The sequence below is a fragment of the Filobasidium floriforme genome (genome assembly GCF_021052385.1).
Source record: "Filobasidium floriforme strain CBS 6241 chromosome Unknown HD553scaffold_15, whole genome shotgun sequence".
Lineage (NCBI taxonomy): Eukaryota > Fungi > Basidiomycota > Tremellomycetes > Filobasidiales > Filobasidiaceae > Filobasidium > Filobasidium floriforme.
Genome location: NW_025763636.1, coordinates 46,722 through 67,477, shown reverse-complemented (window position 1 = coordinate 67,477; position 20,756 = coordinate 46,722). Strand labels below are relative to the sequence as shown.

The window sequence follows — 20,756 nt, the reverse complement described above, 5'->3', positions numbered from 1 at the left end:
TTGTAGTAGTCGTGATGGGGGGATCATCTGTTGCAGTTTATTTGTTGACGAGGTATCGCCCTCGAAAGTCATCAACCGAAATGAAGTCAAGGCTCCCTTGGTTGATCTCGCTCGCATTTCTCCGTTAGCGCGCGGGTGAAGACTGGTTGAGGCAATTTCGACGCACATTCTGGCCCGTGCTCGGTGGTCCATATCGCTCCGGGAGACGATCGAGAGGAAACGTGCGATATCCCCATTCACACCGAATAAACAAAAAAATCATACCCCTCCGGCTGTATGCTCCGGGGCGTGTGATGTTCAAGTATATATAATGTGAAGGTTGATCTGGCAAGTCCTCGTTTTGACCTTACTCGTCACCCCTCCTCCCTCATCACCACCAATCTTCACCAACCGGCAAACATAGAGAGGAAAGCGACGACTACAAGTATGCGGTCCACTTACCTCGCCCTCGCTTCTCTGGCTTCCATAGCCACACCTGTTCTGGGTCAGACTTTTCAGCGATTAGGTCAGTCCTTAGTTTTGATCTTTCACACCTCTATCTCCGTTTCTGTTCGACGTACACCGGGTCGTCTTCTGTTCTGCGGCATTATAATCCGAGCTCGCAGGCTGATCATCTCGTCTCCTCCCGTCATTTGGTGTATGTGATTCGGTCGATGCAGGAGGATGCCCGACGCTCGGATGTGTGTTCCCACCCGACCAGGCGGAGTTTTTGGCTGGAGCCAAGTTTGATATCAGGCTCGAGGTGGGTGTCTCGTCTTCGCTATATCCACATTCTCTTCGCTCGATTCGAAATCTCAAGTCAACTCCACTAACCTCTTACGTCTGAACTTCTTCTAGGTCCACGCACCCGTCAACGGCTCTGAAGCTTTCAACAACGGTGTCCCCGACGAAAACTTCTCCCTCCAGATCTCCAACAACAAGGGCTATTCGGCCTCTATCACCGATTTCTTCCAGACTCCGGATACTACCGTCGAGAAGTGGAACTTTACTTGGTACGAAGACCTCTTTGCACTAGACGCCAAGACCCCTACGGAAGTCAACGTCGCGAGTAAAGCGTACCGATCGTTGTCCTTGTCGGAGCCGGGCGAGTATACGGCAACGTTGAAGTATTATGATGGACAAGAGACGGTCGCTAGGTGGACGGTTAGGGAACCTTGTGAGAAGCCTTTGGTCAAGAATGTGATCTTGTTCATCGGGGATGGCATGCCCCAGTCGGCGGTGAGTCCTGGAGATCTGGGCTCGGAAGCATATGGTCGGAGGTACTTTCGGAAGCTGATGATCGTATTTGTGGACGAAACGTGCGTTACCGTGGCGCAACATACTGTAGATTACGGCGGCGAGGTTGCTCGCTCACAAGCAGATCAACGGAAAGTACCAGTCCACCGTAAGCCTCAATTTGGGCTGGGTCGAACATGTTTCGATGCTGACGTGGGTGTTCACGGTCTGTATGGGTGCAGATGCAATTGGACAAGATGGACGGGGTAGGTTTGCAGATGACCCATTCTATGGATACGTACGTGACCGGTCTCTTAACACTCGAGGATGTGCTCTTTCCTTGTGTTTCGATCTGATCACCGAAATTTGTCCCGCTTCGTGACTGCAGCTTCATCACCGACTCTGCCAACTCGGCTACTGCCATCATGACCGGCCACAAGTCTACGGTTAATGCCCTCGGGGTTTACAGGGATTCTTCTCCCAACCCTTTTGATGACCCCAAGGTGGAGACTATCGCTGAGCGTGAGTCGCAGCTGTTATTACATGAGTTTTGCTGTGACTGATGTGTAAAATGGGCGATCTTGCTAGTCTTCCACAGGCAGCGAGGTGGAAAGGTTGGGATCGTCTCGACTGCTTTCTTGGCGGACGCTACTCCTGCCTCGTTGGTTGCCCACACCCGTGACGTGAGTCGGCACAGCCGTAGTGCGTGGACTTGAATAGCCCAGCTGATTTGTTCCCACTACTTCAACTATACAGCGAGGTCAATACGCCCCGATCACCGAGATGTACCTCAACGGAGTCACCTCGAACTACTCTGACTGGACTTCGTGGTCCGGCCCCGACGTCCTCCTCGGAGGTGGTGCCGAGCAGTGGATCGCCGGATCGGGATCTCCAGGCAAGAAGGACTATTACGAGGTCTTCAGGCAGGCGGGGTACCAGGTCGTCAACGACAAGGATCAGTTGGCTTCCGCGGATGCTAGTCAGAGGACTTTGGGAGTGTTCAGTCAGTCGAACATGGCCAAGGTGAGCGACAACAGGCGCGGGTGTACATCTTCGAGCTAGGCGCACAGGCTGACTCGTTGTTGAATCGACTTATAGTGGATCGACCGAGAGATCTTCCCTCAGAACCTTCCTAACATCACCAAGAGCCCCACTGGTAATGGTACCGCTGTCAACCAACCCGGACTCGCCGAGATGACCTTGAAGGCCATCGACGTCTTGCACTCCCGATCGGGCGACAAGGGATTCTTCCTGATGAGCGAGGCCGCCTCGATCGACAAGATGTTCCACGCCATGGACTATGACCGAGCTTTGGGAGAACTCTTGGAGCTGGACGATACGGTTAGACAGACGATCGCTCATCTGGAAACGATTGGCGAGCTGGACGAGACGTTGATCGTCGTCACCGCCGATCACGCACACGGGTTCGACGTCTTTGGGTCGAGTGATTCCAAGTACATGACCGCCAAGGACGATGATAGGGTCAAGAGGAGCGCTATCGGAATTTACGAATCTTCGGGGCACTCCGAGTACCAGGTCGCCAAGGGTTCTCGACCTGACAACGAGACCATCGTCTACGGTGACCGTGAGTGCCGATGTCCAGCTTGTACGCGTTTCATCCGGGTCACTCGTTGACAAGCTTTGTTTCCACGACGTAGAGGGCCCCAACTTCCCCGTCCAGTGGGACCCCCGATACACCATCGCCGCCGGTTTCGGAGCCCACCCTGACGTCCAAGAATCCTACTCGATCGCCAAGAACGGTCCTCGTCTCCCCGCCATCACCCAGAACGGGACCGCCTACGCCAACCCGGCTGACAAGCCCGATGGGTACTTGACCAACGGGACCATCCCTGCCGACCAGACTCAGGGGATCCATTCGTTGCAGGACGTTCCTATCTTTACCAAGGGCAAGCCTGAAGCTGTCGCCGTCTTCCGAGGGGTGATGGAGAATACCGACATCTTCTTCCACATGGCCAAGGTTTTGGGTTTGGGATCTACCGATCGGGATCAGAACAAGGGTAACGGGAAGGGCAAGGACAACAAGGCTTAGAGGTGGTTTAGCGAATCGCGAGGAGAAAGATTTTAAATAGATAAAGATAGAAGATGCTTTACATAATCCGCTTACCGGTACAATAATGATTGTACGAAACGAAAAAGAACTCGATTTCCTGGGAACATGAGAAGGTCGAGATCCGGATGATCACAGTATGCTCAGCGAGATCGTTCCCGACTCATATGAGTTCTGAAGCATTTGACCCGTGTTCAGCTCCTGGATATCTGAGTGCATCGTACAGAGGAAAGAGCAGTTCCTGCGCGTCGAAACGGCAGATCGATCCCCAATTTCATGCCCATCGTAGCCATCTCCGTGGATCTTTTTCGAGGTTCTAGAAGTCGTGCTAATTGAACCATATTATATCCATTACTGAATCCAGAAAAAGGTGATCGTACAAGAACCAAATGAGGTTGATGAAAGTGAGATGAGATACAAGTGGTCTAGTCGGGTGTCAAGTCGAGAATCGGGAACAGGGGCTGTACGGGTGAGGTGGAGGTCGATATGTGAAGGTCGGGTTCGATCTTGATGAGTCGATAACGAGTATAACGTTCCGGGTTCGAGCCACACTTCAAGCTCGAGTCGGGGCTGTGCTGGTGAGCTCGATCGAGGGCTCGGCTTGGGTACTGAGTAGTGGGGGAGTTGCCGGTCGTCCGAGTTCAAGGCCATTTCGATATGGGGGATGTGATATGATTGTGATGGATGGGGAATCTAGAGTCGGGTAATAGCTTTCGAATCCTGTCCCCACCAAAACAACCGTCAAACAGGGTAGTAGATGATCAGTATAATAGCTCATGATGCTTTGTGCCCGCGTCTGGTGTCGAGACGATCTATGACGGGACTTGACTTACCAGAGGAGTGCCTGCAGCCACAGAATTATACCGGCATACCCATATAGTATAAAGTCCGCATGACGAGGTAGTTCATATCATACGCCAATGCAAGGCAGATCACAGACAACAAAGATCAGTTCCAGCTCGACAAGGCTTTCGGGAGAATGCGATGGGAAGTGCAGATATGGGAAGCGAAGAGGGAGCAAACGGGAGGCAGAGAGGGAACAGAGGAGGAACAAAGAGAGGGAAGACTGGGCTTACCGTCCGGAGCGATCCCGTTCGCCGCGAGGATCTGGTTATGACGGATCAAGCGGGCCTGGTCGAACGTACATCTGTTGATGGCCCTGCGTATCACAACCATCACAGTGGTACAGTGATCATCATGCCAAGAAGAGGAGTTTCGTTGTTCAGCGAACTCCGTGCAAAGCAACATCCATTGAATTGCAACCATAAAATAGAGATATATAGGAGAAAAGACGACTTGACTTGAAACTCACATGATCCTCCTAACCTCCTCCACGCCCTCACTATCCAGCCCTACCCGCCCCTCACCCGACCCGCTAGCCATGTTCTGCGACTCGACGTCGAATGAAGAACTAGACATCCCCGCAGCTGCTTGGTCGGCGAACGAATAAGATTGTAAGGGTTGGTAGCCGGAGAGGTAGGTTGACATCCTGGACGGGAGGTAGGGTGCGAGGAAGGGGATGATGCGGGCTCGTTTGTAGACGATGACTGCCATACGGGAAGATATGAGTATGAGTTGGGAGGTCCGCACAGACAGATACTTCTATACTTCGCCAATGGACTGATTTGGACTCACCGAAAATGAGCGCGATGATGATACTGAAAGCCGAGATGTGGAAAAGCATGCTCGAGATGTCACTTCTGACTACTGCGAAGAGTTTCCCCCTTAGCCCCTAGGTTGCCCAGGGTGATCTATTCACTTCGTGTTTTCGCAGGGTAGGCGGTCGACCGGGTGGTAGTAGCTAGCTCTTTGAATGGTCTGGAATCTAGGTCGGGCTGAGAAGTCACGAGACCACGAGATATGGAGAAGAAAGGATGTCGACATCTTGTGAGCTCTTTCGCTCTTTGTAAGACTCGAATCCTCGGCCGCGCTCGATCGGGCGCCGCAAAGGTTAAGGGGATCGGATCACACCCACCGCCACCCCCGAACCGACTTGCGACGAAATCGATCAGCCGAGCAGTCGGGCAGTCAATCAGAGATTGCGGTGATGAGTGACGTTACAATAACCATGCTAAGAAGCATCTTTGATTTTGCTAGGTCTATATTTTGAGCTGGATGGACGCTCTTCATGAAGCCTTGCGCTGAATCGGATGCCTGAAGCCAGATGAACAGATGCTGTTCAGAGCAAGTGCACGATCTCACGAATCGTCTATCACTGCAAAGCCCGGCGATACTTGTAAAGGACAAACGTTGCGCGGGTATCATGGTATGGTGACGTCGATGCGACTCGGCACGCTAGGTCGCGGTCGTTTAATACCATAAGAATTCACTGTTATATCGATCAGACTATACATACCCGGACCTACAACTACACCTAGACGGGGACCTGGCTGATAGAATCCATCGTCCGGCCTTCCTCCCACATCGTCTTGCCGCTACACGCGCAGATCCTGAGTTCCCATCCACGCCATGCAGAATCGAATATTAGCTTCTTGATCCGTTCAAGGTTCAGAGTTCAAAAGGGAGGAGATGGGTGGCTTACGTCTTGTCATTTCCCCAGACTACAATGGATCGTTCCCGGAAGGATCAGATGTCAAACACGATGCGATATGAGGTTCATTATGGTCAATAACCCCGGCCATAACGAAAATCAAAGTACGGAGATGGATTTGTCAGATCCGGACTCACCCCCGCTAGACCGAGCGATCACCCCAGCTAAGATCCCTAACCTCCCCTTCCCGCCCATGATCCCGACGACGTCTTTCATCCTCTCCTGCTCTTTCACCTCTTGCGCTTTCGCCTTGACATCCGATTTCAAATTCAAGTTCAAAGCTTGTAAACGCGCCTCCAAATCCCCCGTCCGCTCAACGACCATCCCCCTGCCCACTACCTCCCATACAGCAAACGGCAACTCCAAGAACGCGTCGGCGTACCCTTCTGAGTCGGGTTGGAGGGTGGTAAGGGTGTGCAGCGGCGTGGAGATGGAATAGGAAGGAGGGGTGTGGAGGTTGGTTAGGTCGCCGGTGCGGGAGATGTAGAGGGTGTACGAGTCGGGGGAGCTTGTTCTTGTGTGTATAGAGTTCGTAGGTGTGCCCGTTGAGCCCGAAGATGATAACGAAGAAGAAGTAGACAAGGACGGAGCGGCGAGAGGATACCCAGGGAACCTGATCGTCAAGTCCAACAACGACAACACCGGGCTGGAAGAGACTTGGACTAAACGGGCGATTCCGTGTACTTTTTGGGTCTCTTCAAGCTGGCTATGGTTGGGTGTGGTGGTGGTTCCGAGCGAGGGACCTAGGGGGGTCTCGAAGATCGCTACGGCGGCGCCTTCGTGTTCGCCTGATAGGTACCAGGACAAAATTAGCGGACATGATCAGCTTCGCGATCTTATAGAGAGAGAATAGTCCGGAGCAGGCGAAGAAGCAGCGTGACTTACCGGTCGTCGTACCAGACCCACGGATGAGGATCTGTCGGCCTGTATCTTTCAGAGCCCTGGTGACCAGCGACGGGGGAGCTACAATCCCACCCAAGTACCCCACAACAACCTATTAGTTTCCAGAAAACTCCGGGATATCCTGATTCGGATTCGGGCTGAAGCTACTGACCTCGACCGGTAACGACGACCTGCTTCTTCTCCAAGTTGATATCATAATCCTCCACCCCCGGGACGGTCTGGAGAGCTTTCGTCACGGCGGATACGCAGGATTGGCAGGTCATATCTACGGCGAATTCGGTCTGTAAGTCAAGAACCACGCAATCATATCAATAGAAATGGATATCTTAGCTATTATGACAGGGAGAGAGGTAAGAGAGCAGAGAGGGTCCGGGTGGAGACTCGCCTTGAAGGAGACCGAGGAGGTGGATGCGGACGAGCCGGTTTGGGGGTGTTCGTTGACCATTTTCGACGGGTGTTCCGCGGGGGAGGTCTATGAGGATCCAGAGAGCTTGAGCTGTAGCTAGGAGCTGTATGCAGTGTGTTGATACGATGTGAGGTGACAGCGACGATGAAGTCAGATGTCGGTTGTAGCGTTGTAGAGACTTTGGATATGTCATCATCATCAGCGACGGTCGGGAGGTCACGTGATCTACCTCGCATCATCTAGAGGGTGGCAAATCCTGATTGTAACGGGAATACGCTATGCATGCTATGCATCACATACAGTTATGAGCCTCATAGAAGAGACTCAGCGATGTATTCAGACGGTTATAGTGTCTGAGGATATCGAAAGGCGGACGTCGCGATGAAAGCGCTTGCTCAGAGGCAAGCATCGACTGGCAAGGTAGCGTAACCAAACGGGGTTTGGGTTGCTGCTATGTCGGAAAGACTGGCGCCCGGTTGTGAGACCTTGTGATCCGAAAAGTGGGAGAATGATGTCGATCTGGCTTGGAGTCTTTCGTCAAACGAACGTTTCACTATGGCGAGCGCGGAGGCTGTATCGAACGAATGATCAAAGGAGCATCATATCTGCTTGATAAGCAGGACAGATGCCGAGTTATAGCCACACTAGAGAGTAGAGGGGTAGGATCGGCTGGCGGAGAGTCACAATATAGAACCGACAGCTGGGGCGTGTACTCGTCCTGTACCATGACCCCGTTATCGATCTCGTGAGATCACCTAGAACAAAGGAGAAAGTACAAGGCGGTGCTGACCGACGGAGGAGACGAGGTGCGCCATTACACGGAGAGATCCGTTGCCCGTGGCGAAAGGCTTTGAAAGGACTACCGTACATGTCGATTAATGGCGCAATGTGTTCATGTACATCCGCATATATGGGCCATAGTAACGAGCCCATTCGGCCAGAAGATAAGCAGAGATCGCGGAGGGCTATAGCCAACAACTTCAAGCCCATCGAACCCTCAAATTCTTATTCAACTCCTTACTCGGCTACTCATATCGACGTGGACCCCTGTTTATCTTTCATCATGTCTACCAGTGACGGTACAAGTATCTTTGGCGATTCCGAGACAGGTCGAACCCTCGAGAACCTTACAGCAGACCTCGATGACGCTGGCGCGAGGTTGTTCCTGCAGGACGTTTGGGCGCGACTACTGTACAACGTGGTACCGATCCCACTGTAGCTGCTTGGGGCGAAGATCGAATCAAGGTGTCAGAAACCATTGCTTACCTTGCCAAACAGTGGCAACGGGATGCTGCCGGCGAGAGGATCAAGGTCATAGGTGCAGCTGTCTATTTCAGCCACTACCACTTGCAGGGGCTACAATTCCTTGATCCTGACGAGACTAAAGACGCTTATCAAGAGTGGTTGGTGGATGGTGGATTGAAAGGAGTCATGCAAGGGTTGTGCTTGATGTATTTCGACGTGTAGCTCTCAGTGACTTCGTAGATTTAGATTCCCAGTTTGTATCCCTTGGCGGGACCTAGACTGTTATCGATAGAGATATTCTTTGAAGGCTTACTGTAAAGGAAAAAGGGTCCATTGGGTCCATTTCGGTTAGATATATTGGTATCCTGCCACTGTACACCGGTAACTAATCTCCCTCGCTATCGATCCAAGATATCCCAGCCAGCAGAGCTTCCAAGATGACAACCTCAGACTCTCACCTGATCGTGGTTGGAAGATCACCTGTCACCTAGTGACACCTTGTTAGGTCCGGAGAGAGCCGAAATGGACGAACGGGGAGCGTAAATGTGTGTACATGGGCCATAGCGATAACATCATTAAGATCGTGATCGGTCTCATTACATGCATCAACAAAGGAGAAGCCGTACGGTGGTGCCGAGCGCTCGAGCGACAGGATGAGCTTGGCAAGCGGCAGAAGAATGACAAAGATGTCTCCGTCGCAACGTAATGATTGTATTAATGGCTCACTTCAATACGATTAGGAATGATAGTGGTCAGCGGCTACAGGCGAGAGGATATGAAATCGGTCATGGCAGCCAAGGGCGTGTGACGGACCATGGAAAGGATGCCTTTAGTATAGATTGAGACCGTCAACGAATGCCCGCTGCTACATGAGTAGAGAACCATCTATGATCAAGGCAGACAGTGGACAGAGCCGTTATTTGGCGCAAGCTGGCCGCAAGACTGTGATCCGAATACATCGCTACATCGAAAGATCGGAAAGGAGTGACATGGTTCTCAACCTGTTGATACTAATCGTTGTGCCGATAATCGAGATTCCGCTCGTCAAGTTGTCTGATTCTACTTCTGTCCTTCCGAAAACCCCAACCCACAGAATGTTCTAGTGACAGGTCATCCTTTGTCATTCAATAGCCTCACATGCAGGAAAGAGACATTCTCAGCTCGCAGGCAAGGATATAAGGGCGGCTGCAACGAGACCAGGGGCTCTGTCAAAGCTAAGATTCAAAACCGGTCAATCCCGAACTCAGCTCTGAACTAGCTTTCTCTCAAATCTACACAATGTCTTCTCAACCTTACAGCAACAGTATAGAGAGCAGCAAACCCTCAGGCTTTGACGACTCTACATTAGAAAAAGCCATTTCTACCATTATGACAGAACGTGGGCAAGATGCTCCGGAAACAAAATTTCTCCAGTCTTTCCGGGACCGTATGAATCAGCCAGACATCCTGCAGAAGAAACGGTCTACTGAAGAGCACATGAGATGGTCTTTTACTGAAAGGTTCCTGAGAGAGAAACTGCCATGGGAAGATCCTGACCACATCAATGAGGAGAGATTGCGCCTTCTTGCCCTGATTGTCGCAGACATTCAACAAGACTTGATGGGACTGAGGGAAAGCGCGAAGGATACCAAACGGTACGATATCTGGCTTCGGGGAACTAATGGAGCGCGGATTCCTGGATTGAGCCAGTTCATTCCGGTATTATACGAGCTGTATTTGAATCAGTAAAGTAATTCTACACCTCGCTTGTCCCTCACATAGCCTTGATGCCGTCAATCGTTGTCCGTTCTTCTGTGTCGGGCCGTCGGGATGGTCTCGATTGTAACCTTTCTCCTGGACGGTATGACGACCAGAGGTTGGCGGGCTTTCATAAGGAGTATCTTTGTACAAACCCACTGTTTCAGTTATACAATCAGTCCCTCTCACAGGACTGGTCGAAGCTAGTCTCAGGGACAGGAATTCTAGGCGTGACGACAAATCAAGAGGCGTGACGATAGAGTAAAGAGTAAAGACGATTCACCGCGAGCTCATATACCAGAATACATTCATGATGGTCGAGGGTGGTCTAGAAGTATCCACCAAACATCGTGTATGTAAGCGATCCGGTAGCTATTTTATGTCCTCGGTTAGTGAAGCAGAAGAAGCGATATTCGTGTACGGTTTTGACAGTATCCAGGACGACCGATTCTCGAAGGCTTCATTTTGCGAGCGCAAGGCCTCCTCAAAAACAGTCCTGATAATATTGAGCGTTTGATAAAGATGGTCCTCCATAGATCTCTGTCCAAACATGTCATGACAGCTTGCGAGGTGGTGCGATCTCGCTTGAGATGTCTGGTCGTTGGAAGATGCTGATCGGCTCGGAAGCATGAGCGGGCGAATCAAGCGCTCGGTCAAACAGCGAGAAGTCTACTCATCAAGGTTATTACTTGAAAATCGAGATGCCATCCCTAGAGAACAGATATGGCCGTCGCATGGGGCTACTGCCGCACAAATGGTTCAGTTGAACTTCTATTCAGAATTTCGGAGTGTCGGAAGATCGCATGCTTCATCATCAGCTATGTAGAAGTAAAGAGGAAACGCCTTCCAGCTCGTGCCGGGCCCAGTCATCAAGTGCCCTGTGGTTCTTGACAAATGATTGGTCTCGTGACACTCGATGGAGGGCAACCCGGTCAATCACAAAAGGGCGCACTGGCGCGGCCTCTCAGAGCTTCCTTTGATGGTTTATCGGCGGGGAGAAGTAACGTTCCAGCCAGCCATAGATGCAAAAGATAAGAGCCAGAAAACTCATTGCGATCGTCCTCCATAAGTTCTGGGAACAGCAACGAACAGCCTTCCAGTTTGCAGTCGGATATCTCGACACCAATCGGCTTGCAGTCGAACAGTTTGCCATCCAGCAGCTTACAGTCGAATAGCTTGCCATCCAGCATTGCCCAACCCATCAACTTTCCGTCTGATGGACCTTATGAAACAAGCTTACAGTTTCACGGTATCGCTGACGCAAGCTTCTTTGGAAACAGTCAATTAGGGCAAGCGCTCTCTGCTGTGATTGAACGACTTGAACCTGACGAACCGAAAGCGCAGTTTCTCTTATCTGTTTCGAAGCTGGCAAGGGATAAGACCTACTGGACGGTCGGTGTTGAACCTGGGGATCAAGGCAAAGTCTTCAAGACGGCCACATTCCTCTGGCGCCAATGGTCAAAATCGTCCAAGGGACCAGACAAAGAACAGAAAACCAGACTCATACATCTCAGCGGTGCTGTTTACAAGAGCCTTCATCACTTGAGATCACAAGGCAAAAGGACAAAGCTCGATTCGAGACAATACGTACTATGGCTTAAGGAAAAGCCTGGTCCATTGGCAGACGTGATGGACGATCTGCACATGATGTATTTTGCGTCCGAATAGAGCAGATGTTCTTTTCGACCTCACCCTTTTAGAGACTTTATTGAGCCTTGTACATATACTACGTGTTTTCTTGGATACAGCGAAATTGTGCTGGTGGAGTTTATGCACACACGAACATCATTCATTACCTTCATACCGTGGGATGTGACCGGATATGTAACTTAGTCGGGGTATGTGTTGCTCCCGGTTGTATTCTGATGCGTCGACCAGTTTAGGACGCCGAGGAAAAGCATATCAATGATCGTATGCATGGACCTGGCACTCAATGTGCAGGCAAAGCGATGATTTCGGCAACGCTCACCGAGAAAGAGGAGCATGATGGTCAAGTCTGAGAACCACGAATGCCAGGCTCCGACATTGAAACTTCTCCGTATCACTCCCCTCCTTTGATTCTTCATGGAGAAGCTACGACGAAGCTGCCGCCACAGAGGAATTGCGATGGGATTCGCTGCAACGAAAGCGGTAGGAGCGGGTCGCTATATACCCCTCAGATCCAGGAATAGTAACCAGGATGGTACCCGTCACTGTGATCCTCGGTTATCACACTTCGATCCAGCCTATCCGATCACACAAAATCCCCAACTATACCACCAAGATACCATGCTCGGATACGCGCCATCGCAGAGCTCAGCACGATCGGATTCGCGAAGCCTCGCAACATTCGAATATCCCGGTCTGATGACAGTCACCGTTGTAGGCTCTGACACCGCCACTGAACCTCCGAGTGTGATCGAGCAGCCTCTGGAGACTGTTGTGGATTACTCTGCACTGCAACACATTATGCCGTTCCTTTCCTGCTCAGGCGAAAATTTACAGGAAGAGCAATGGGCCTGCAAGATAGTTTTGGACCATATAAACCGTAAAGCTTTTGTTCAGCAGGTTTCAAGGGAAGTCGGAATACCCGGGGCACCTAGCTGCACACTTGACATCAGAGTAGATCCGGAGTTACGTAGCGGCGATGGCAAGATCCGTCGGGCCTACATCATCGCTTTCAGAAGGGCCATGGGTTACGAAGACGAAAATGACCTGGAGCCTTGCTTGGGGCATCATGCATACCCAAGAACTCAACTGTTTGTGATCGCCATTCACAAGTACAGGGCAATGCTTCCACATAGCAGTGTTCTTGGGTTGAAGGACAATCTCGAAGGCCCATGCTGCCAGACCTACTTGAAGGCGTTGAGAAGCGTATATGGAGAGATTTGATGCCCAGTCGATGTGGTGGTTGCAGTTATGGGAGGGGCTAGAGATGAAAATGAGTCAAAAAGTAGAGTTCTATATAGATGTGGCCAGATGCGCTTAGCGGTAGCAATCTCGATCGTGATTATTCGATAATTAGCAATCGGCGCGTAGGCGTATGAGTGGCGGTCTGGTGGTTCTGTATGTCGTGCATCATGTAGGTAGACTTGCAGCTGAAGTTTATGGGTCATACGACATCGAGGCTCCTCTAGTTCCCGACGAATCGCGTGACCGGCATACTGCAAGCAACCAGCTGCCCGAGAGGTAGCTATTCTGTTCCACGGGTAGCACGTGACCTTAGAAGATGTTTGACTCCGTGATATTTCGATAACGGGAATCAGCTCGTGACTTACCGAGAACCAGGGGAACCCTCTCCTTTGTTCGACCACCATTGAAGAGTCTACATATAAATATATACATATACGAGCAGACCTTGTTCGGGGATTTGGGCTTTTTGTTGTAGTCAGATTTTGGCCCCCTTTATCAGAAACAAGTCAACCGGTATCATTCAGAACGTCCGATCATGTCCGAGAATCCGATAGGTTATGTCCAGGAAGGCAGCGATGACTTGACCAGATCGAACTACGAGGCGACACTGATTGGGTCGTTTCAGTACCCTGGATTTTCAAACACCTGGTTTCAGGTGTACGATGGTTACCCGTCCAGTACAAATGGATCCTTCAGAAACATGACAGTCATCGAAGGCTGTACTCGCGTTGGAGAAGACGGCATGGATCAGCGAAACGAGCTTTACGCTTCGTTGCATAACTTAATTCCAGAGTCGACCTACATGATTGATGAGACCGACTCTCTGCCTTACTGGGCCACGTGCGAGTACGTACGACGCAAATCCTGCGAGACTTTCACATCCGAAGTGATCAGGCTATACAACAATAGTCTAGATTTACCGATGGTCTCGTCTCTGAACGTTTCAGAAGAAGAGAAGGTCGACATCCGCCGGCAACTGTGGTCCATCTGGTGCGCACTCCGAAAAGCCATCGGTAGTATGCCCGGTCCTCCCCCCGCCGTCGGCTCAACAGAAGCGTGGATTACGGAACGGTTACTCCTGGCGATCCGAAAAAGTGCACGACTGATCCCGACTATGACGGATGGACGTCACGCCCTGGGCTCTTCCACGTCACAAAGACATCTGGCGGGATTGAAGGTTTTCTACCAACAGGAGATGGCGAAAGCATCTACCGTATGGAACTCGAACCAGGGAATGTATGTTGCTTTGTGAACGGAACCTAGAGTGCATGGTGATGATACGCGCTCTGAGACGCATTAGACCAGGGCCGTGACGGCGATCCGCTTTTCGAGAATATTTCAGTCACTTTCGTAGGAGCAGTGTATATAGAGTCAGGGACCGGTAGCCCCAGCATAAAAGTCTGCTGTAACTATGTATCTGAATCAATCACCTGAAAATCACCCAGACGTTACCAGGTCAGACGATAATGAACAACGGTAAAGGTCCAAGCGCGCGTTGAGGCGTTTTCTTCAGCCTGACGTAGACCGTTTACTGCCTGTTATATTCTCATGCAACAATTTTTTTCAGGCATCCAACAGCTCGCTAAAACCACCGACCTCATTGCATAAGGGGTAGCTGCTGTGACTGCCAGATCGAGGGCGAGGGCCATACGGATGGCAACATTGCCGGCATACTAAACAAAGGTAGGCATGAAATACCGTCACGTGGTCAGTTGGATCGCTCCGTTTATCTCACATGGCTGTAACAATCCACGTTTCACCTTCAGTATAATCAATATATAAGCCGATACGAGATGTCGCGGGCGATTTCGTCCTGTACGGCTGTCACATGCTTCACCCTTCGCCGATATATAGCCAGATCTATACTGATGTCTAACATCAACAAGATTGATAAAAGCGATCTCGATGCCGATACACTATCGAAACTGACGAAGATCAGCCACCAGTTTACCTAAATTTTTCCTCCTTCATCGAGAATCGCCCCTGATTCAAGTGCTTTCGAGTATACAGAATACCACGGAAAGCTTCTGCTCTTTGTCAACTCTGTTTCGGTGACTTTGTGTGACATGACAGCCAACGATGCACGCCAGTTCATTAATTGGTCGGATCTGGCTTCGAGGACTCCCACTGCGATCGGCCCTGGGACGGCGTCTAGCTGTGAGGAGCAAGAAAGAGTCTCGAAGTACGTCTGGAAGATGGCGGAATTCTGTGAAGCGGTTGGCATAGCCTATTCCAAAACGGAAGAATGGTGGGCAGATGCACCCGATCATGAAAGATTGTTGGTGACGGAGGTCTATAATCGAATGGACAAGATATGGAATCCCCCCAATGAGCAAAGCGAAGAACTGGACAAGTTTAGCATCGCAGTCAGCCAGAATCTGAAAAAGCTGCTCCCTAACCCGGATAACATCCATCATCAGGACATGGTTCTAGAATATTTGGAGGCTGGCTTGTTTGATACCCACCTCTTTCAAGCCTTAAGAAGCTTGTTGCATGGCCGCGGTAGCAGATCAGACTAGAACAATGTATATGCTAGTCAGGAATGACATCGAAATGATTACAGCCCCTTTCTTTGCAACCGGTTTGTTGCCTACCATATCGTTGATGGTCATGATAACCAGAGAGTTCGGATTGTCCAGCTTGTCAAGAAGCCGCAAGAACATTGCCGCTCATTTCTTCGATTATGGCCCGAAACGGTCCGGATGATTCGCGCATCCACATCGCATGTTCGGTAGGACCGGAGTATGTTGATACCATTGATCACGACGGTATCAGCGGAAAGTTGTCATATACAATCACAAGGGTCCATCGCGTGGGAGTGACCGAGGGGCATTGTGTTAGCTTTGAGTTACCTTGCGGCGACTGTTCTGCACACCTACTGCGAAGACTTTCACCCTCTTGCGATGGTATTTGCACAAGCCGTTGGATCTATGGGCTCGTGTTACTGGAAATCTTGTACGTAAGCCCTTTCTGAAACTGAAAAGCATGTTGAGTGCGTACCCTCCTTTCATGATCACCTTCTTCGCCCAATCTGGTGATGAACTGATGATGACAATGTTCTCTTTGAAATGTTTGAACACGGTGCTGATGCGCCTGACCATGCTGCATAAACCGCTGGGGAAGTCGGCGTTTCGTACCGATAGCAGATCAAACGGCCTAAGTGATACTCTCTCTGCTTCGCCTGAATAGTAGGGTATTCCTGCCGATGTTGCAGATCGCTATGGAGTTCAAGCGGGAGCGCAGCCGAGTTTTGCGATGACGTTGAGCCGGCTACACAGTGACACTCGACATCCATTGTCGACTCGTGAGGAGGAAAGCAGAAGGGAGGCTGACTGGCGTGACCGACCTATCGAGGTCTCCATTGTTAGCGGTTGGAAGGAGGAAATCGGAAAGGAAGACGGCCGGAGCTCTCAAAGGAGTGGTCCTCGCATATTCAAGTCCAACTTCTTTACAACGGAGTCCAACCGAGAAAAGTTTTACTGGTAGAGCCACACAACAATGCATAAAAGGGCCTCCCCAAGACCGAAGTATTTCCTCGGTCTCATGTGGGCTCCAGTCATTGACATACCCATCAGACATCTTCATCCCACACACATAGCAAGCTGCACAAAGCCTCGCGATAGCATGTCTTACCAATCCACCTACACCAACGGCAACGAGTCTATCAACCCGTGGACTGGTCCCTCCGACTATTCAACCGGTAGTTCTGTAGCTGCGACTGTAAACGACAACTTGTGTTCCAGGATCCTCGTCAAGTACAACCACGGGAACTTGTACGAGGATCGGGGCAGCAGTGACTGGTTGAGGGCTCTCCAGAACTGTAAAACAGCCCTGGAAAGCAGGAACGATCTGGACAAGGTCAACCAGGGGCAGTTAGTTGCTGCAGCAAATCTGTGCATTCGGAGCATTCACGTGCTGACCGACAATGACTGGTCGATGATCGCGAGTTACATTGCGCAACGCATTTGAGGTTGGTGTGCCGGAGCTCTACATCTTGCCTTTCTTTAGCCTCCATGTATCTCTTGCGGCAGATGTCATTTGCGTCAGACGCTCATGTACAGATATGGTATTATGCTTTGTGAATTTATCTTGGATGTTGATCGAGGAGAGCGAGTGAGAGCTACAGAACATGTCACCGTCAGGCCAACGTGGACAAGTGTTCTAATTTCGCGCCGTAGCTGATAGACATTATCGACCGAAAGATGGAGGCACATATTTTGAAGCAGTGTGACCTTTGCATGCTGAAAACGATTTGAAATTTTCGCACTCATAACTGCTGTTCAGCAGAAAGCCCGATAGACCGTGTTTGACGGGTTCATACAGTCGCACCAGGGCATACAGTGAGGGTAGCGCCTAGATGGCACACGTTTCTTAGTGATTTGCTAGGGCGCTGAGAAAAGTACGCAATGATGGATCGAGTCGATATGAGCCATAGTAGTACAGATGAGGGAGAGATCTAGGGCGACGGGAATCGTCAGCGCGTGTTCGATCCAAGCGCGACCCTACCTGTATGAACGCCAGTTTCAGGGCTCGCGCGTCAGCGGTGCTTGCGGTCCGGACCCGATGGACCTAAAGCCAGGGTTCACCGGTGTTGAACAGGGTCGAGAGCTCATAGGCTGCTACTCGGTTTGCCTCTGCGATTGCTGGTGCGTCTTCTGCCGAAGGTTCCAAGTGAAGGGGCTGTGACCTGATCCGCTGCCTGCCTCCTTCGCTTCGGCTGTTCGAGAGCTGATGGTTGCGCAGCCTGGGCCTGCTGTGTTATCGTGATGAGCGAGACTGACAGAGTCTTTATGTAATGTATTTGCCGTCTCGCCCCTTGAATGTCGAAGGGCAAAATCTCCTGGTAATGTAAGCGAGTCCTGAGAACACATATAGACACTGGCGGTCAAGCTAGAACTCTGGAAAGGGACGCGGGATGTTCTTTCCATGATGAGCGGGATCCTTGAGCTTGCGCTTCCGAGGATCATAGGTTTCAAGGTATGATCAGCGAGATCCTTCAGCAAATAGAAAGACATGATCAAAGGCGATCAGACGGTTGATGACGGAATATAGGCCAGTTTGAGTACTTTGCAACAGGCTTTTCGACGGGGGCTTGGAACGCTTGAGTAAAGACCGAAGTCTGAACTCGGGGCATCGGATGGGAACACTCGAGCGCGACATCATCATGAAGCCACACCATACTTTACAAGTATACACACACAGGTAAAAGACATCGGCTCATTGGTGAATCAATATATTTGAAAATATTCGTATTGTGAGGGCAACAGAAATAACGCTGATGAGTGAAGCGGATAAATTTACAGTGTATCAGGACTCGCTCACCCGAGTTCGAACCCCACAAGGGAAAACCTCGAACCAAGGCAGCGAGGAGACCTAAGACGACATAGTTTGGGCAGCAACGGGGTAGCTCCCAGGTTGTGCAGGGTCGGTAAAGGAAAGCAGGCCATAAGGCGCAGAATGGCAGGTCGTCAGGCGTTGCAGGTGAGACACATTGTTTTTGTACTGACATCGCGCTTGAAACGCGTTTCAGCGCGTGTTTGAGAATGATCTATGAAAGGACGTCTCAAAGGGGTTGGCCTTGATATCGTCGTGTTTCAGTCTTTCGTGGTAGATAAAATCAGAGTATATATCTCTGGGACGATCGATCGGTTCTCTCCTGATGTGCTCAGGGAATAATAAATAAAATCAAGCAGCGAACGACATTCGACATGCAACAGTACATTACAGTTATCGCGATCTTGTCGCTGCTCCGAGCTGGTCTCGCCTCGGCTCAACTCCCTGATGAAGGCAATCGCCTTGAATACGATCCGAGCAAAGGAGAAGAATGTATTCCAGGTTGGTTCGAAGGGAAATCAGATTACACCCAGCCCTGGAGCTCGTGGCATGGCAAAGGGGATTGGGGTACCCTCAGACCAGTAAGCGATTTTTCACCAACGATTAATGATCCAGAAAGACAACTGATCGGCTGGATCTCCAGTTGGCTCAAAGGAGTGCCAATATGACAAGTATACTGGATTGTGCTGCTGAATGCTTGGCCGCGGCTGATCAATTCCCCCAACGTAAGTATCATCCCTAAAGAGATTCCTCAACCACGAGAGCTCGAAAGACTAATCACGGTTGGTAAAATGGGATTTTCGACAAGCAGGCAAAGGTGAAAACTGTACGGCTGTATCATTCACAAAATTTTACCGTGAGAAAACAGGAAATTGCACACTCTATTCGAGCAACCCGGAGAAAATCACGAAGACCAATGGCGAGTCGGGATTGGAGATAGAGGATGTCTCGGTCTTCGACTCAGGATGTGACGCGTACGAAAGTGAGTTCTTGAGCATGACACCCACCTTACCGGTACAGTCGAAAGAAAAGGCTGATCATGTTATTCTTTAACACGGTCTTGACAGCCGACTCGGAGTGCTGTCAATTCTCGACTGGCGATTTCGACTACTATAAGAAGATTAGGTCCTATCCCGTTGCACAATGAGGTTCATCAACAAGCTCGTCTGCATAATGAAACCAGCCCCTCTCCTCATACTCCTGGTACCTGGTCGCTGTCCGAATCCCCATGTAATACTATCTCCGATCTAGTTCGTCTGAGTGCTACAAGTGGTCCTGCCTTGGAAACCAATGGGCCGGTCAGAAGTTGCTCAGACATACCTCATCCGGACGTCATATATGTCGTTCTTCTGAAGCTTGGAATGGGATATAGATCGTTCCTGAGACTTCCCCTATCGCAGTTGAAGGCCAGTACCCTGTCATTTTTCTGCCTGATAATAGTCAGGATGTGCGATCGATCTTTTGCCGGGCGCATCGTGCCTCGACGATCGACGTCTTTCCGACAGAGGCGTCGACCTTTAACAGTCGAACGGACAATGAAGCTTTATCCGCCGCGACTTCTGCCAAAGTACCTGATAGTCAAGTAGCTTCCGAACAGGTGGTACTCCTGACTGCCTCGCAGAGAAAGGCCCTCCAGGATTATTGCCGCATCGGAATGCTTTCACAGGAATGGATCGAAGAGAAGTGGCGCGACTATCGAAGGGTACTCTTTAAAAAGAAAAATTTCGTCGAAGATCGTACGTATATGAAGACGCATCGTATTTATCAGATGTACCTCCGACACAACAAAGAGCTGAGTACGAGAAGAAACAGGAGGTTTAGACGTATCGCTTAGAATCCCGGTCGCGAAGAGTTCTGGAGTCCATCTACCGACCTATTGATATCAAGAGCGAAGTCTTGGAGGAGTGGATCTGGGAATACCGTCACAAGAAGGCGAGACAAGAAAAGACGGGCTTTGAGTAGGCCGATAAGCTTGCAGAAGAGTGCCCGGATGTTGAGCTTGGGACGCCAGGATCGAGATTGATGTCGCGGGGGAGAAGCAGATTTATATAGGTTTGGCACTGATTGACAGCCTTATATGCGCATGGAGTTAGAAAGCAATGTGGGGATCTTATGATGTGTCGATCGCTGGATCCACAGCTTAGTATATTCTTGAAAAGACGGCTTGCTGCCTCACCATTCCGTAATACCCTTGCTCCATTAAGCAGGCACAAGCTGAAAACGTCTACCCAAGCAGGTCCCTGTAGAATCTCGCCGCGAGCGGGACTATTCACCTGAAACCTGAAACATGCTTCTCGGTTGTTCCTTTCAAAGACTCCCCTGACGTAGGACAGCATCCAGCCTGCTCTGCTGAAGGTCATTCGCCACTACTGGCAACTCAGCTGCGTGTTAAGTATTCACAAGTA

At 50.5% G+C, this 20,756-nt stretch overlaps 4 protein-coding genes across 4 annotated transcripts; 2 read left to right on the top strand and 2 right to left on the bottom strand.

Moving 5' to 3' along the window:
* The first annotated feature begins 208 nt into the window (after window positions 1-208).
* Window positions 209-3,604, top strand: HD553DRAFT_313683 (alkaline phosphatase). Its single transcript, XM_046180265.1, has 10 exons — window positions 209-505; window positions 660-742; window positions 838-1,218; window positions 1,328-1,384; window positions 1,458-1,513; window positions 1,604-1,737; window positions 1,804-1,898; window positions 1,972-2,238; window positions 2,314-2,800; window positions 2,874-3,604. Exons 1-10 carry the CDS (start codon window positions 427-429, stop codon window positions 3,263-3,265), a joined length of 2,031 nt encoding a protein of 676 aa, XP_046035335.1. The 5' UTR covers window positions 209-426; the 3' UTR covers window positions 3,266-3,604.
* Window positions 3,605-5,138, bottom strand: HD553DRAFT_285963 (uncharacterized protein). Its single transcript, XM_046178249.1, has 5 exons — window positions 4,919-5,138; window positions 4,596-4,830; window positions 4,360-4,442; window positions 4,117-4,127; window positions 3,605-4,003 (listed from the first exon to the last, which is right to left on the bottom strand). Exons 1-5 carry the CDS (start codon window positions 4,965-4,967, stop codon window positions 3,977-3,979), a joined length of 405 nt encoding a protein of 134 aa, XP_046035334.1. The 5' UTR covers window positions 4,968-5,138; the 3' UTR covers window positions 3,605-3,976.
* Window positions 5,139-5,474: 336 nt separating this feature from the next.
* HD553DRAFT_313681 (uncharacterized protein) lies at window positions 5,475-7,275 on the bottom strand. Its single transcript, XM_046180264.1, has 6 exons — window positions 7,123-7,275; window positions 6,889-7,018; window positions 6,720-6,797; window positions 5,972-6,622; window positions 5,826-5,844; window positions 5,475-5,733 (listed from the first exon to the last, which is right to left on the bottom strand). The coding sequence occupies exons 1-6, from the start codon at window positions 7,180-7,182 to the stop codon at window positions 5,658-5,660; spliced, it is 1,014 nt and encodes a 337-aa protein (XP_046035333.1). The 5' UTR covers window positions 7,183-7,275; the 3' UTR covers window positions 5,475-5,657.
* Window positions 7,276-12,393: 5,118 nt separating this feature from the next.
* HD553DRAFT_324842 (uncharacterized protein) lies at window positions 12,394-20,172 on the top strand (the record flags this gene model as incomplete). Its single annotated transcript, XM_046181537.1, has 19 exons — window positions 12,394-12,978; window positions 13,130-13,186; window positions 13,493-14,253; window positions 14,473-14,493; window positions 14,633-14,700; window positions 15,028-15,383; window positions 15,937-15,976; window positions 16,232-16,499; window positions 16,641-16,889; window positions 17,079-17,130; window positions 17,461-17,663; window positions 18,094-18,219; window positions 18,321-18,498; window positions 18,735-18,932; window positions 18,995-19,076; window positions 19,163-19,333; window positions 19,477-19,649; window positions 19,724-20,087; window positions 20,120-20,172. 19 exons carry the CDS (start codon window positions 12,394-12,396, stop codon window positions 20,170-20,172), a joined length of 4,005 nt encoding a protein of 1,334 aa, XP_046035332.1.
* Window positions 20,173-20,756: the final 584 nt, after the last annotated feature.